General features: G+C 33.3%; 1 protein-coding gene across 1 annotated transcript; it reads left to right on the top strand.

The window, feature by feature from the left end:
• The first annotated feature begins 205 nt into the window (after positions 1–205).
• Positions 206–2,232, top strand: LOC139849461 (uncharacterized). Its single transcript, XM_071839119.1, has 5 exons — positions 206–314; positions 508–741; positions 864–1,144; positions 1,702–1,811; positions 1,992–2,232. Exons 1-5 carry the CDS (start codon positions 206–208, stop codon positions 2,230–2,232), a joined length of 975 nt encoding a protein of 324 aa, XP_071695220.1.
• Positions 2,233–18,686: the final 16,454 nt, after the last annotated feature.

The following is an 18,686-nucleotide window of genomic DNA, read 5'->3' as shown; positions in this document are numbered from 1 at the left end:
ACAGAATGGCAGGGTTGAAAGTAAGCATAGACACATTTTTGAAATGACTAGGGCTTTGAGATTTCAAGCTAATCTGCCATTACATTTCTGGGGTGATTGTGTGGTTACTGCAGTCTATTTGATCAATAGTTTACCTACTCCTACTTTATAAAATAAAACTCCTTTTAAAGTTCTTCTAAATACTCCACCAAGTAATGATCACCTAATGGTGTTTGGTTGTCTAGCTATTGCTAGCAATCCTTCTAGAAACGTTGATAAGTTTACTGAAAGAGGTGTACCTTGTGTCTTTTTAGGTTACCCTCAACAACAAAAAGGTTAGAAGTTTTACAACCTTTTGACTAAAACTACTTTTATCTCAAGAGATGTGTTGTTCTTTGAACACATATTTCCTTACTCTTCTGATAGCTACAAAAAGGTGATTCAAATTTCAAAGTCTATTCCCCCACTTGTAACTTCTAATGTACAAAGAGTATGATGTTCCTATAACCTCAAATACTTCTATTGTAGAAGATGAACCTCTTATCAATACTCAACCTACATTAAGAAGATCTACTAGGTCAACTGCAGTTCCTGTTTGGCATAAATATTACTATGTTCCTCAATTTCATGTTGTGTTAACTCATGTGCCAATTTCAAATCATGTGCCCTCTCCTTGTTTAGAGTCACAATTTCAGGTCTATATGTCCACCTTATTGTCCACTAATGATCCAACTTATTTCAAAGAGGCAGTTGTTGATTCTGGTTGGTGTTCTACAATGAATGAGGAATTAGTAGCCTTAGAAATAAATTAAACTTGGGAGGTAACAGATTTTCCACATAATATGAAAGCTATTGGATGTCATTGTATACACAACCAAGTTAAGCTGATGGTACTGTGGACAAGAAGAAGACAAGACTTGTTGTTGATGGTAATAGACAAAGAAAGGGAATTGATTATGCTGAAACTTTTGCTCTTCTTGCCAAGATGGTAACTGTTAGGTCACTACTAGCTGTTGATGCAATGTATGAGTGGAATGTGTGTCAAATGGATGTTTCTAATACTTTTATACATGGACATTTACTAAAGGAAGTGTACATGAAAATACCACAAGGTTATGTAGGTCAGGGGGACTCTGTCAACTCTGTATTTGTTTCTACTACAAAGGTATGTAAGCTTAAAAAGTCTCTTTATTGCTTAAAACAAGCTCCAAGGCAGTGGTTTGCAAAATTGAGTTCTGCCTTAATAAGTTTTGGTTACCAGCAATCTAAATCAGATTACTCTTTGCTTACCAAAAATGATGCATCTGAATTTAATGCCATATTAATGTTTGTTTATGATTTATTAATCACTGAAAATAGCATTGCCCATATTAATGAACTCAAAAGTCAATTGCATTCAACATTTCTTATGAAATGGGCAATGTTAGTTATTCTTTGGGTCTAGAAGTTTCAAAGTCTGAACAAGGGGTGTTTATTGCAGAAAGGAAATATACCATTGACTATTGAACTAAGCATTATATTCTACATTGTAAACCATACAAGCAACCACTTGATCCTAATTTGAAGCTGCAAGCAGAAAGTGGTACTTTGTTATCTGATCCATCAAATTACTGAAGATTAATAGGTCAACTGATCTATTTGACTATTACACGCCTAGACATATCTTATAGCGTTCAACTATTCGACTCATTTATGCAATCACCTACATCTGTTCATTTTCAGGCTGCCAAACACTTACTTATATACATTCTCTTAGCTCCTGAACAAGGTAATTTGTTAGCCTCTAAAAGTGCAGTTCAATTGAAAGCTTATTGTGATTCAGATTGGGCAAGGTTATCCCATGACTAGTGTGTCAAGTACTGGGTACTGCATTCTTTTGAGTGATTCACCAGTTTCTTGGAAGTCAAAGAAACAAGGTGTTGTTTCAAGATCCTCCGCTGAAGCGGAGTACATAATAATGGCTCTTACATGTTGTGAAATAACTTGGTTATTGAGTTTACTAAATAACTTAGTGCAGCAAACCCAGTTTTTCATGCTAGAACCAAACATATAAAGGTGGATTGTCATTATGTGAGAGACAAAATTAAAGATGGAACTGTTAAACCTAGATATGTCAGCACAAAGAATCAACTAGCTGATATGTTTACTAAGATCATTGGTATGGATCAACAACATAATTTGTTGCACAAGTTAGGTGTTATTGATCCAAATAACACACAACTTAAGGGGGAGTATAGCACAGGTCAAATATAGTCAGCAACAACCATAGACTCCGGTGTAAATATGTAAAGTAGAAGGACTAGTTTTGTAACTGTTCTAATTATGGTTAGTGTTGTTAAGCTTGTTATTGGCGGTATGCTTGCTAATATGGTATATATGTAATTAGCTTAGATCTTCTCTGTATTTCAGTTTGATGAAATGAAATGCATATTCTATCAATTGTGTGTGTGTTTAGTTGCTACACTTCTCATTCTTGTATGCACCTCCTTTGTTGAAAGGACATTCACTACTTGCTTATGTTGGATGTAGAAAAATTAATGTTCTTTATCTACAAAGGTACAAAAGTAAGCATTGTAAAATATATGTACGTAGAATTACATGGAATTTTTTTGTATTTTGATGTTTGAATTATTTTGAGTACACTATCTATTTGTCAAATTCTTTATATTAATTTTGAACTCGTTGGTAGCTGTAGTGGTGAACCTAAATTCCACTTTGTAGTTAGTTCCTTTATGTGTATCTTCTTGTAACTTATTTATAAGGTTTTATTGTTTCAATTAAAAGTGAAATGATCTTAAATTTTGTTAATTTACATATAAAAGTTTAAATTTGGTGAAAAGTGAATAAAAAAGGAAGAAAAAAAAGTATAGCTTGAGAGTTAAGTTTAGAGACCAAGTTTAGTTGTAGATAAAGATTCCAGTTATTAGCAATTTTTTTTTGTTCAATTAGAAAACTTAAAGGGTTATGGACTAAATATTTATCCATGTGACTAGATATTGTATAAATCTCCGTAAATTCTAGTTTCATGTTCTTTGGTTACCTAATGTTTTGCTCGCTGTTAGTTTGTTGTATGTGGGTGCAATGTGGTTACACTGTGTTGATTGACATCGATCTATCTAACAAATGTATTATTGGTTTAGTCCATCCTCAAGTTATAAAAACATTTTGTGATGTGACCTACTGACTTCCCCATAATTCACATTTTAAGTACAAAAAGAAAAACTTTGATCTGAATGATACAACAAAAATTTTCTACTTAACCCTGCTAAAGTGAAAAAGTACTTTAGCCATAAGTTAAAAGAGATATTCAGAAGATTTACATGACTTTCTCAACTTATATGTTGATATGTGAATGTTCTAAGTGTGTTTACAAAATATTCAGTCATAGTATGTTCTTATCTCTTAACTTTCAAGTTTTTCTACACTAAATCTGAGTGTCAACTGTAACAACCAGAAAGCATTCTGCTTAAAATTGTTGCGATTCACCGAGATTCATTTTAAAAATATCATAAAAGTTGAAAAGCTACATTTGTTGTTATTTTTCCTTATTTTGTTTAAATGGTTTTAAATGTCTATTTAAAACGAATAATGAAAGAATATTCACTTCCCGCTATAACTTTTCGTTGTTATCATCTGGAATCAACACACATCCATTAGGATCTCAATAATGAGAGTAATAGGGGACACTGGAGTACTTGTGGGTTTAGAATGTGTGACCAAGTATTTGGTGATATTCCAGAGCATTTGAAATATGTGGATTTGTTTGAGTTTTTCTCATCTAAAGAAATTGGTTGAATAGGTAGTTAGATAATACATATACGACTAGCGCTCGGGTTTGGATTAAGAAATTAGATAGACTTTCGGGGAAAACCAATTAGGAATCTTCAGGTGACGGTTAAACAGGATAATCGTGTAAGTTCTGAAACTTTAGCTTTATGGACAATGTTGAGAGTTTCAGGAACTTAGTGGTAGTTTGTTAACTAAAGAAAGTATTAGGATGATGGGAGTTTGATAGCTAATGTAAGTTATAAAGACTAAGGTGCTCGAATGCTTATTGAGAGTTCAGTGATATGGAACTTTCATTACCACAGAATTAGTGTGTAGAATTCGGATGACACTAAGGTGCTCGAATTCTTTTTTCTTGTACTCTCCAACGGTGACTGACTGGTGAAATATATTCTTCTCTGGTGAGCCACGGTATACTTCCAGCCTTACTCAATAGCGGTAGTGTTCTGTGAATGAGAAGATGTGTTCTTGAAATTTATAGTGTTATGAGGATGAGTCGGTGTACCAACGTTAAAGAAAAATTTAAAGATGTATATTTCAAGGTTGTGACTATGTTATCACCGGAAGCGTTAATGATAGTCAATGGATCATCAATCAAGATTTTCTTATTAATGTGAGGGAAAATCAAAGATAGACAGAAATTTTGTACGGGTGATTGTTGACATGTCAGTGGCAGGATCAGACGTGGCTGGAGCGACGAGTGAGATAATAAAGTCTCTTAAGGGAATCCTCTGATTGAAGTTTCACTATAGATCTTCAGTCGTAAGAAGTTTGTGATGCTGAAATCAGAGATGTTTCAAGCTAGTAATTGAAGATTTGGTCAAATCTTAACGATTTTGGTGTTGGAAGTCTTCTTTCTCCCATTAAAAGCCAGGTTTAGAAGTGCAGCATGTTTAAGACGTTTTTATTCGACAGTATTAAAGGGAGTTTTAATTGGGAGTGGCTAGGAGTTTTTGTGGGTGTGTTGTGCTTCTTGAACTTACGCTTAAGGTTGTTGTTGATTTTCTATTTCGACAAAGTGATATTGAAGAGCTTTTTCTCGAAAGTTTTTCAGTTCGTCTAGTTAGAGTGAGCATTCCCCATGTTTGATTGGCAATATAAATTAGTGGTTTTATGGTGTTGAAAAGGAAATCTGAATCGACGTTTAGTTCAATAATCAAGTGCGAAATTGTTAGAATTTGGTGAAGACTAAACAAAACAGGAAAGAAAATCAATGTAGCTTGTGAGTTAACTTTGCTTGGAGGCCAAGTTTAATTGTTGAGAAATATTTTAATTTTTGGAAAGTTTATGTGCTTAATCAAATAAGCAATTAGAAAACCTAATGGTTTAAGTCTTGTATTTATCTACAAAAAGACCCCCTTAGTCTCATTGTAACTTTGTATCGTATCAAATAAAAAAGAGAAATCAACGGTTTGTAGCCGTGAACCAAACATTTCTTCATGTGATTCGAGATCGGATATAACCACGTACATTCATATGCTATGTTGTTTAATTATCTTATTTTTTTTCTTTCCTATTATCCGTATGTTATATGTGGGTATAATGTGATTACATTGTGTTGATTAGGTTTAATTCAACTAACGGTTGTAGTGTTAGTTGATTCCCGAATCCCCAATATAGAGTCAGTGCTTAAGATAAGTAACGACTAGAGGTATAAAGTCAGTCTATGGTAGAAAAACATATATACGTCACTATAAATAAATATAGTGAGTAGAGGTAAAGAATATATCTGCTTAAACAAATGAAATTTAACTACAGGAGAAGTTGCAAGCACACAAAGACAGTAACTTATTATTTCAAAAACATGTGTATCGGCAGAGACATGTTAGCCATGTGTTGACTTTGTCAACCCATCCAGCGGTCCCCGGTAGCCCACTGGAGCCTGGCGAAACACCATCACCCATTTCCCCACAGCATGCCAGACCCGATAAACGAACCTGCATCGTCATTATTTCAATATTCGCATGCGTGGGACCAAGGGATCATTTGGGCCCGGTAAGAATGGTTTTTGATCCAATTATTTGGAAAATCCTCACCTAGTGGGAATCGAACCCTCACCTCCCCAAAGGGAGAGTGAGTCATTCGCCACTAGGCTATTGGCCCATTCTTACAAAGACAGTAACTATAAGGGTCACTTAAAACTAATATTAGTGATCGAGTGGGAGCACTGCTCATATAGATACAAGTGACAGTAAACTACGTAGGTTAATTTTTGTCATGTATAATTAGAGGTTGTTCATTGAGTAATCACTTAGACTAGAGTTGTTAACCATCTCCATTTAGCTAAGTAGTTACCGCCGTTCTGGGTGTTCGTGAGGCCTCAAATTTGAGTTTCACCTGGGGATTTCATAATGCAAATTGCTTTACGGTTGGCTAGGGAGTCCTCTGTGTTAGAGATATTAGATTAGGCCCAAGCCCACATATTGGACTTGGGCCTAATCTGCTCTGATACCATATTAGAGAATAGAATCCCGTGTGAATATTTATGATTACATGAACCACTATTTATAGAGTATAACACTCTTAATAACCTAATAAACCCTAAAGGACCCAAGCCCACATATTGGACTTGGGCCTAATTCTATCATCTAACTCTCTGGAGGCACCGCTGTTTGAGCATATCCTATGACAGTTGTTCATGAGGTTCTTTCCAAGGGTGAATACACGCAGAGCCTGTCTTATGGCAGTTGTTCGGTGGAATATCCATGACACATGGAACGTATATGAGCGGGTGGTGGGAACCTTTTGTTGGTCTTCCGTCAGTGAATTTAATCTCGCTGCTAAAAAATAGTTTTGAGTTGCTTTATTTTACAATTATTTTTTCAATTAGTAAAACAAGAGATAGCTAAAATAAAATATTAGACTAATGATGTTAGCTATTTTCTCGTTTAGCCCATTTGAAAGGATCTCACTTCATATTTATTCATGAGTGTTTATGTCTCTACCATTTCCACTTGATGAAATGTGGAGGGAAGTGGGGTAAATAGTCTATACTAGTGGAAGAATTCTTCTTTGGATAATAGGTAATTTAGCTGGTATTCTTGTGATCGGATTAGTGAGCGTTTTCTTTTATGGTTCATATTCCGGATTGAGTACATCCTTGTAGTAATCAGATGAATTGAGTTTCAGACTTGAAAGCGTAAGGACTCAACGGATTCCCTTTTGTTTGTCTGATTCGAGGGAGAAGATTCTATTGAGTTCTTAATAACAATAATGTAGAAGTCCCGGTCCTCATACAACGTAAAATCGAGAAGTAACTTTGTTGGTAATCGATAGAGTAAATACACCACGACTTACTACTTCTCTCAATTAACTCCCTAGGAATTTTCATGCATTTTAATAACTTCCAATCTATCGCCATAAAAGTTTCAGTTCGCGTTTAAGAAGAGAAGTTAACAGAATGTGGTGATATTGTAGGAAACGGAAGATGGTGAAATGGTGGTCGGAATTAAGTTGACGGTGATGTTGGTGAAACTTAGATTGAAAGTCAACCAATATTTCGGACCTGATTATGAAATAATTGACTGGGAGAGAATTAAGTTACAAGTTAGAAAATGGTTCAAAGATCTTTAAATTGGTCAAATACCGGTCAAATAGTATAGTGTTTCCTCCTCAATCTTGTGATTGACATTAAATTACAATTACAATTATATTATATATGGTATATTGTGGGTTTCATGGCCAAAAGTACAAAGGCTGTATTGGGCCTTAAGTCTGTCATTATATTATATAGTGTTTCCTCCTCAATCCTGATAATTTGTAGAGCTCCCCATACTCCTTGTTCATGCAAGTTTAGCCGCATTTTCAAGCCCACTCTGAGTAATTAGATTGTAAAACATGTTAATGATAGCCCTAAGGATTTGATTATAAAATTATTAATTTAATATAGATATAGTGGGAGGAGATATGGTCAATATTTTCTCCATTTGTAAGCTTACTAGGTCAGCAATCAAATGGCTTAGCAAACTGGCCTGTTTTTGGAGTGGCTTAAGCGAAGTTCAGTATACAAGGTTTTTTTTTTTTTTTTTTTTTGATAAACCGAAGTTCAGTATACTTGTTTTTTTTTATAAACCGAAGTTCAGTATACTTGTTTTTTTTGATAAACCGAAGTTCAGCTTGTTCAGATTACTGTTAACTTCTTAGTAGTATCTACTATTAATTAAACATATAATTTTGCAGGCGTGACAACTTCATGTCACACATGGCTTTCTGTGACACACTAGCTGAAGTGGGTCCAACAACCCAACCCGAATGGAAACAAGGGGGTCAGCCAAACAGCGTTCCAACTCTGACTTCGACGGGAATGAGCCAAAGTTTGACTCAGTTGGGTTCTGATGTGGTCTCTACCCAAACACTCACACAAGGTGCATCTCAGTTCGGTCAAACAAGTCACCCAAACAGCTCTTTGTTTAATCAATTAATCACAGACAAATATGCAACAAAATTTGATGAAAAGTTCTTCACCAGTCTAATGAGCAACACTACTATTCCCCTTAAAATCATCAATGTTGACAATTATACTTTTATGGGGAATGGAACACATAGTTGATACGGTCCCGGTTTAATTGGTTCTACGTCGCATACAACTTCAATGGCGCCACTTGCTGCAACTTCATTACTTCAAAAGGCTGGTCTAGTTGGTTCAAAATCTAGCAACAATGGTGCAACCAACTTTGTTCAACTAGCCCTTGCAAGCTCTTCACCTAGCGGTCTTATAGACAGTTCAAATTTTGAAAAGAGAAACTTTCCTTTTGGACATGGACAGTTTGGTAATTCTAGTTATAATATTGAACATGACATTAACATGGTTGATATGGTTAATCCGGTTGTCGAAAGTGGTGTTGGGTCATCTTTAATCAATCGTAATGGGGGTAATTTTGATGAGTTGAGACGTTTTGAACCTGAAGAATATCAGCAAGTAGACACTGATATCAGCATGGGTTTTGAACAATCTGATGGTGCAACGTTGACCCGAGACTTCCTTGGGAATATTGTAGGGGAGGAAGTCAACGAGATTAGCATTGACGAGCAAGAAAATGAGTTTGAAGGGTGGAACTTTCTGTAATAAAGTTGCTGCAAGTGTCAAGTTCTGGTTTTTGGTCAAGTACTTTGAAAGACTTTATAATCTTTTAAATGAATTTATTTAAAGATTTTGTTTCTGCAATGACTGTAGGAGTTCTGTATGGTTTCAACTATCTTTCTGTTTTTGAAACTCTCTTTTCTTAATCTGTTTGAAGAAGAAAGTGATGACTTATGAAAAATGCTTTTGGATGATTTTTGTTATGTTTTTTTAGCTACTCACTGGTATTTTTCTTTGCTTGTTCGTATAATTATAAATCATATATATGTTTGCTTTTTATGTTCCTACTGGCTATTGAGAATCTCCATTTGACACTTCGAAGGTATAAGATGAAAACGTATTTCTTGGGATAGGTTTGTAGATGACACCTTAATATTGGGTGAATCACACTACAAAGAATACGGCGTATGTCGATGAAAGATGTCGCTCGATAACCATTTCAATACACACATGTAGTGATTACACTACGCATCTAATAGAGACGAGCGTATAATCGTGCACTTAGGGATGCACCTATATCATTGGATTCGATCTTTAAACATGTCTTGTATATAACTTGCAGCTTAAGGATAAGATCGATCCCGATTAGGTTTCCATAATTTACATAAGTTAGTTATGGAAAGGATTGCATGGATCTAGGGTTTGTATCCTAATACAATTCCTATTCCTCTCCTATATATATAATGACCTAAAACCCTAAAAACAAAATACGTTCATACGAACAAGCACGCAGTTGGGTGAATAAGCATTCTCTTGACAATCACAATCTTCAAGGCTTTCAGGTATGTTCCATGAACTGTGATTACTTCATGCTTTCGAGCCAATCGTTCATGTGTACTGGATCGTTGGTGAACCTAACGTTAGGCCACCCTGCCAGAATCTTTACGATTCTGGTGCGGGTTATCCACGACTCATGTCAAAGGTTCGAATCTTGTTTTGCCCTTAAGCCCTACTTATTGCACTCAAGTATGTTTTATCTTTAGCCGTGAAAATATGATTGATCAATTGGCACCATCCGTGAGACTAATTATAGAACACTTACCAAGGATTAAACGGTTTTTGTATTTTCTTGTACACTTTTTTTCTCTCCTTATTTTACATTTTACTAATCGGTCTAATATTAGTTTATGTGTTTATCAATGGCTGGAGGAAAAAATAACTAAAAAGCACCCCGACATCGTCTGAAGCACATGTAATAGGGCTCCGAACACCTACGAGTAGCGTTACTCGAACTTCAACTACACCACAGGGAGCAGCAGGTTCAAAACCAAATGCAACCAGACCTTCTCTAGTGACAAAGGATAGTAGGTGGTACGCAAAAGGGGCCAATCCCAAATGCCATAGTACCACCACCCTATGAAAGTGTGTACCCACCAGGTACTAGTTAGCTATGAAAGTGTGTACGCGCTTGGTACCTGGTATACCGACATTACACTAGGCATAACAAACACTGACAATTAATTATTAACTGCAAAGGATGATCGATCATATATGTAAAAACTACATTACACTGTTTTTGTATTTATATCGCAAAATTTTCACCGCTACAATGCGTGGTAATCATGACTCGTCATAATACCAAATTTCAAGATACAAATATGACTCAGATGGCACATGTATATGTACGAGTTAAGAATGAAAAAAAAACATATCTTAAACGATTCAATATCTCTTTGTCTTGGACGCTTAAAACTACCCCTATATGGAAGGGTAGTGATATACCCACCATCATTTTTACTTCATCCATCATAAATCATGCATTAACAAGTTTTACTGTACAATCTGTTAATGCACAGTTATTTTAACGACCCGTCAAAGTACACTTGACGACCATCGTTATCTTGGTCCCACATCTTGATCATAACTCTATATGAATTTAATAAATAACCTTGCATTCTTTATTTAAAAATGATTTCCTATAAAGGAAACCTATCAAAATATGTAAGTTTAGAAAAACCATACATTATTACTTAACCAAAAGTTGACCAAAACAAAGTCAACAACATCCACTATTAAATGTATCAAAAGAGAATGCAAGTTATTGTTTAACAAAAGCTGCCATCATAAATATGCAGACTCTCTAAGCACAGCGGAAGCAATCAATCATGAACCTGAGAATAAAACATGCGAGTAACTGTCAACAAAAATGTTGAGTGAATTATAGCTTTAATATTGCAAACAATATTTAATTTAGACCGTAAAAATTTATGTTTGAAAACATAAAAACTCCTTTTTGGACCACAAAATTATATGCTAGAAAACATATAAAAACATTATTCCATTTACCGTGAGCCACCTGGTAACCACTTAACCATTTATTTACCCTTGCCAAACACAATAAATAATATACACCGAACAAGTGTATCTACAACAAATTACGAAGTACTAAACATTCCGATTATAAATTACTAGCACGACTAGCTCGAAATGGGGTTGTCAAACCCGATAGATCTATCCATAGGATTCGCGTTTACTAGTAGAAACCAGTGATTACAGTTACCAGACTAGGGAATATTTTTGTTCAACTCACAATGAATAATTTAAACCAACTTCCACTTGTGTCCAAAATATAAGATAAATTGCATGTATTCTCATCCCAAAAGATTTAAAATAGAAAATGGGACTATAACTCACCTTAATAGCAAACGAAGTAACCATACAAATATGCGAACAGCAAATGAAGTAAAGTGATCAGGAATGATCACAACGCCGACCTATAAATAAAGAAGGTCGATATAAATAACTAATTTAGGTCAAGTCTTAGTATGATAGCTATTATACAGGTTGCAAGTAGTCATAGAACAATACTCAACATGCATCGATTTGATTGGAACAGCGTACGGACACACACTTTTTATTTTTAGAAAGTTTCTATTTTTAGCAGGTTTCCATTTTTGAAAAGTTTCTATTTTTGAAAAGTTTCCATTTTAGGAAAGTTTTTATTTTTGGAAAGTTTCTATTTTTGGAAAGTTTCCAAATTTAGAAAGTTTCTATTTTTAGAAAGTATAAGTTAGGAAACTTTCCTTAATTAGAAAGTCAACAAAAGTCAACTGAAAGTCAAAGTCAACCGAAAGTCAACTCAAAAGTCAACCTCGGTCAAACATAGTCAACATTAATTTTAAAAGTGTAAGTTATAATAATATAAGTTATAATATTAATTAAAGTTAAATATGTATAATTATGTTATAACATAAGTTTAATTAAATTAGAATGAATTAATAAAGTTAACATAAGTTTAAATGATATAATCAATATAACATAAGTATTTAATTAATTAATGAAATATTAGTCGTAATATAAGTATTATTAATTAATAATAATTTTTAAATCATATCATAAGTATTATTAATTAATAATGAATTATTAATCATATCATAAGTTTCTAATTATAATTATTAAACCATAAGTATTTAATAATTAAATTATAATTAAATAATAACTAAGCCTTATAATAATTAAATGATTATTTAATTCTTATTATAAGTCTTATAATAATAATCTTATAATATAATTTTAATACTTATCATAAGTATTTTCCATTAATAATAAAAGTATTATTAATCATAAGTTTAATTAAAATATTAATTAAATCATAAGTAATAATTAAATGATATAATAAATATATATATATATCATAAGTCTTAAAATTTTAATAATTACTTTTTGTATCATAAGTAATTAAATGATAATGAAATTCATTATTTATATCATAAGTTTAATAATTAATCATAAGTTTTAAATCAAAAGTTCATCGGGTTGCATCTTGAGCCCCGGGTGTTTGTTTTCGGCGAGCCTTATATATATCTTCGCCTAATCAAACCACCCGACACTTTGGTACACTCAAGAACACACCAAGAATAGTCCACAAGTTGTGGTGATCAGCCATGACACCACTTGGAACTTCAATTCAATCAAAATCGTGTTTTAGCCATAACGGGTGATTCGTGGCTCGGATTTAGATGACCCGAACATGAAAGCTCGTCCCACCATTAATCCTAACACACTAACACACCCTAAAGTCACCAAATATGGTCACAAAGTCGGACCAAACCTGGTTCATATCAATATTACATTTTAATTTTAACAAAATACCACTTTGATCATATCTAGGGCTCCGGGAATCGAAACGACATGAATCCGGAGTCCAAAGTTAATGTCTTGATGAGAGGAACTCGTCTAGATACTTTATTTTAACTTTTATAACAGTCACAATATCATAAATACATGAAATAGCTGCTGTCCCAATTTTATCAAACCGAAAACATGTGTTTATGAGTAATTCTATGCATACAAACTGTCACGACCCGGAAAAATTCGACTAATTTTAAATCAAACTCTCGATACGATTTCATAATTCTGACACGATAAGCAAAGTCTGTTATGTTGAATCTCAAAAAGATTGGGACGATGTTCATATATTCATTTGACCTTTGACTATTCCCGACGATTCACGAACAACTAATTGTAATTAGATATGTATATATATATATATATGAATACGAGTTCTATACATACTTGATACTATAGGTATATTGTAAGTTAAATAAATATAAATAAATATTAATTATTCAAATATGCTATTATACATTATGTAAATATTAAATATTACATAATTAATAATATGTAACACTTATATATTAAATTTAATTACAAATAAAATATAGTTATATTAGTAATACTATCAATACATCATTAATATTATTGGTGTCAATATTAATATTAGAATTATTAATATTATCATTATTGTTATAATTATAGTTATTATTGTTGTTATTATAAAAATTTATTATCATTTTTACTACTAATAGTATTATTATTATTATTAGTAATTAGTATTGTTATTATTAAGATATTTATTAATTACTTATACTAGATATAAGATAACAATACAGATGTATAAAGTGTATTTACATACAGATTCCGAATTAGATATTTTATTTATTATTCTATCTTCCTGTTTTGCTCGTGACTTGGTGTCGAGCCTTTTCCATATTAATTCACAAGATGTTAAATGAGGGTACTGTGTTTGTTTTAACTCTCTCCACTTGACCTTAATCTCATATGATATATATGCATATACATGCGAGACTAATACATACATATAATCCTTATCATCTTCCACCACTCTTAACCCACCCTTCTACTTTTCTTTCTTGATTCTAAACTAACCCGACGCCTTCTTTATCATCACCTCTCCATCATCACTACCAATCACCTTCAACCTCTCATGACCACCTACGGGCTACGGCCACAACCACCCATCGACACCCTCACCCTCTTCCATGATCAAACATCATCACCTTCCACGGCCTCATAAACCTACCACCGAGAACCACCACAGCCTGCAAATCATCACCTTCACCATCTTCATCTAACTACGACACCACCACCTTTTCTTTCTTTCTGTTTTCTGTCGAACCAAACTGCCACCAACTTCATTATTTAGACAACCACGATCAACCTCCACACGCCACCACTTTTACTGCTGCTGCTAACAGTTTCTGTTTCGGTGTGTTCACATCCCCACTAAACCGTCACCCACCTCATCACCCTTTCGTGTATATATATATATATATTATTTTTACTGTTAACCACCACTACAACATTATCATGAAGATAATATAATTACTAGCAAGGACCATGCTGAATTGATGAATAAATATTTTAATGATGATGATGAGGTTTACGTGCAACCAAGTAAGTAAATAAAGAATGATGATGAGCTGGTAGAGTATCCTAGATAAAGGTGGGGTTTGCAAGTTGCACTATAAAATTTTTAACCGCCCCACTAGTATGAAGAATCCAATTCTTATCTCATTATTATTAATTTTTTTTTTTTTTTTTTTTCTTTCGTTTTTATAAACCGATAACTTAGGCTGAGTTCCCTTGTAAGGCACTATGGGTCATGGTTGTTGGGCCAAATGATCTTTCTTAGACTTACCTACAATTGGGCCAAAAGAAGCTAATCAAAGCCATAAAACCGACGATGATATTTGGTGATGAACGATAGGATGATAATAATCATTAACGAGAATGATAATTGATGACGATGATAATGTAAAGAAGATGATACGGTAGACATGATAATATGATGTTACATCGGCGATGATGAAGATGATGTTACAATAATTGATAAGTTAGTGATGGTGATAATGTTAACTTGATGTTAATAAGATGATAATAATTTGAAATAATCATAATTATGATTATGATTATAATTGTGATTATGATTGTGATTATGATTAAATTATGATGATGATGGTATTTATGAAGATGATGAACACCGATTAAGGTATTAATAAAATTAATGTGGAAATAAAAGAAGAAAAACGAGTTTGCTCAACTGGTTTGGGTATGTTGGAGTTAGCGAGTGGTCCTGAGTTCGAGTCCCGTCTTGAGCAGTTTATTTCTTTTTAATGCTTCTAAGGTATTAATTGATATTATTATTGTTATTATTATTATTATTATTATTATAAACGTCATTATTTCTAAAACTATCACTATTAGCATTATGACGAAAAGTATCATCTTAGTGAAAGTATTATTTTTTTTAAGTATTTTTAGCAATATTATTAAATATAACATTTTTTTTAGTAAAATTATTATTTTTATTACTATTAGGATTATTATCATTATCATTATTATTTTTATCATTATTATTTTTGTATTACTATAATTATTATTTTAACGAACAAAGGAAGATTTTACAAAAATATATTACAGGTATACTAATATTACAAACTAATATATTTATTATTATTTATAACAATAATTAAACATATTATAAGTATTAATGTAATTATATATAAATAAGGATATAAATCTTAACACATTATAAAATATAAATAAATCTAGTTGCTTAATTGTAATATGTATTAATATATATAATTGATATAGGTTCGTGAATCCGAGGTCAAACCCTATACTTGTTCAATGACGTCATATGTATTTTTACTACAAAATACAGTATGGTGAGTTTCATTTGCTCCCTTTTTAATTGCTTTTGCAATATATATTTTTGGGCTGAGAATACATGCGCTGCTTTTATAAATGTTTACAAAATAGACACAAGTACTTAAAAATATATTCTACGTTGAGTTGTACCACTGGCATATTTCCCTGTAGCTTGGTAACTACTATTTACATGGGTATTGTAAACGCGAATCCTGTTGATAGATCTATCGGGCCTGACAACCCCAACCGGACTGGACGACCAGTATTCAACGGTTGCACAGTACTTCGTTTCGGTGACTACACTTGGTACGGTGTAGTGAGATTTCATAATAAAGGGAATATGCGACGTGATTAAATGTTAAGTATGGTTACCAAGTGCTCAACCACTTAGAATGCTTTACATACACTTGCGAGTGTATTATGTTTATAAATAATGAAATCTTGTGGTCTATTAATATATTGAAAAGATTGTTATGATAAACCTATGAACTCACCAACCTTTTGGTTGACACTTTTAAGTATGTTTATTCTCAGGTACGAATTAAGTCTTCCGCTGTGCATTTGCTCATTTTAAGGACATTACTTGGTGTCGATCATCGCAATGGGACTAAATGTTGATGACTTCGTCCAGGTGGATAAGGACGGGTTGTTACAGGTGGTATCAGAGCGTTGGTCCTAGCGAACCAGGTCTTGCATTAGTGTGTCTAACTGATAGTTGTTAGGATGCATTAGCGAGTCTGGACTTCGACCTTAGCTGCATATTATAAGTATTGTATATCATTCCTAGTGGAAAATTTCCTGCTAATCATTCTTAAGTCTAGACATGCCTTACTGCCTTTATTGCATAGATAGTGTATAGACAAATTTATATCTTAGCGTATCTATTACGGTAAACTTTGCCTGATATCTTCAGTAAATTTCTCCGTAATTTAGGGGATCCTGGTACTATATATATCTAGGCATATTATGCATTGAGAATACCATCCAACTATCATTTGCTGTCACTAAGCTTTTCATACCAAAAATCTTTTCTGTGATCGTGTACGATGGCCTCTACGAATCGACCAAGTTCTTCTGACTCTGAAGATAGCGTGACGGGAGCGCACCAACCGATCAACTACCGTGATTTCTTTAGAAAGTGGGGATGGGTTCACGAAATACTTACCCTATGGAGAAATGAAGAAGGTACTCCATATCACGAGCCGAACTTACCACCTAACGTCGGAGTGCTCGACCCGCTCACCGGCGAACCTGTTCGCAACACCGTTTATACCCTTTTTGCAAGAATTTTTCGTCTTGAGGCTACCATTAACGGAACTAGAGAAGATATCCGACCTCTACCTCACACTGATAACCAACCAGGGTTAGTAGAAGAAGTTAAAGAACTCCGAGCTCGAGTGTTAACTTTAGAGAGCACGGTACACAATTTGCAAGCACTAGCAGTATCATCAACACCAGTAACATCACCAGCCTCAGCACCAACAGCACTAGTACCACCAAGAACAACTTTCGCATCACCAGCTTCGACACCTCGAGTATAATCATCGTTCTACATGACGTTCTACATCATTTATCTTATTTCGACATAGTGATTATGTAATCTCTAATGTTTTAGAGATTATATATTCTTGTTCTAACGGTAAATCAGATGAGTTAATATCATATTAACTCATAAAATCCATGATTACATCTGAAGAAAATATATATATGTATGTATATTTTCATAAAGATTGTAATTTAAAATTCTTTTGTACAAACTGTTAATGGTGAAAATATTTTAACGGGTAGGTAATACCCGAGGAATATTTAGATTTCACATTAATAAGTTGCACTGTACATTCTTCGAATCTGATTCAACGGTCATTTACTATCCTATGTACAACCACCGATATACGTATCCATTTATCACAGAATAATCATTTCCATTTAAATTTTATATTTGGATTTTGACCTATCAGAATCCAACAAGTGGCATAATGAAGAAAACATTGGACAATAAAATTTGTTAGAAACAAACGAATTAACTAATTGAAATTTTGTTAAGAATCCACGCTAACTGTTCCAGCTAACTGTTCCTAGCTAACTGATTACATTTTATTTATCGCAATTTTATTTATCGTCATTTAATTTCTGTTATTTACTTTACGCATTTAATTTATCGTCATTTAATTTCTGTTATTTATTTTACGCACTTTAAATATCGGGACACGTATACAAGGTTTTGACATATCATATCGACGCATCTATATATATTATTTGGAATAACCATAGACACTCTATATGCAGTAATGCGGGAGTTAGCTATACAGGGTTGAGGTTGATTCTCAAATAATATATATACTTTGAGTTGTGATCGAGTCTGAGACATGTACACGGGTCACGATACGTATTAATTAATTCGAATATTATAAATTAAATTATATATGAATTATTGTACTGTTAACTGTGGACTATCGATTGGGACTATCAACATTGGACAATTAAAAAATGAATTAAAATATTAATTATAACATATGAAACTAAACAATTCTTCAAGTTTGCCACTTGATTTCATCTTAAACCTCATTTGTATCTTGACGATTCCAATCTGCGTTTAAACATTTCATGATTCTTGAAAACACCTCGATCGAAAGGATGGACCATCCGCACTTCAACTACGGAAGAAAAGATTTATGCATATAGTTATGCATCTGAAAAACTCTCGAAACCTGAATAAACATTTAACACATAGCTGTGTTAATTCCTTTAGTGTTATTATTACCCAAAATAACTTTGCAATTCTTCTTCAAATTAGCCAATTTTGTCACAGCTCCAGCAAGTCAATTCCGACTTTTCATCCGAAACAACCTTATTATAACCTTGATATATATGCATACTCTTTATTGTT

This window comes from Rutidosis leptorrhynchoides, chromosome 5, assembly GCF_046630445.1.
Source record: "Rutidosis leptorrhynchoides isolate AG116_Rl617_1_P2 chromosome 5, CSIRO_AGI_Rlap_v1, whole genome shotgun sequence".
NCBI lineage: Eukaryota > Viridiplantae > Streptophyta > Magnoliopsida > Asterales > Asteraceae > Rutidosis > Rutidosis leptorrhynchoides.
This window is presented reverse-complemented; position numbering and strand designations above follow the sequence as displayed.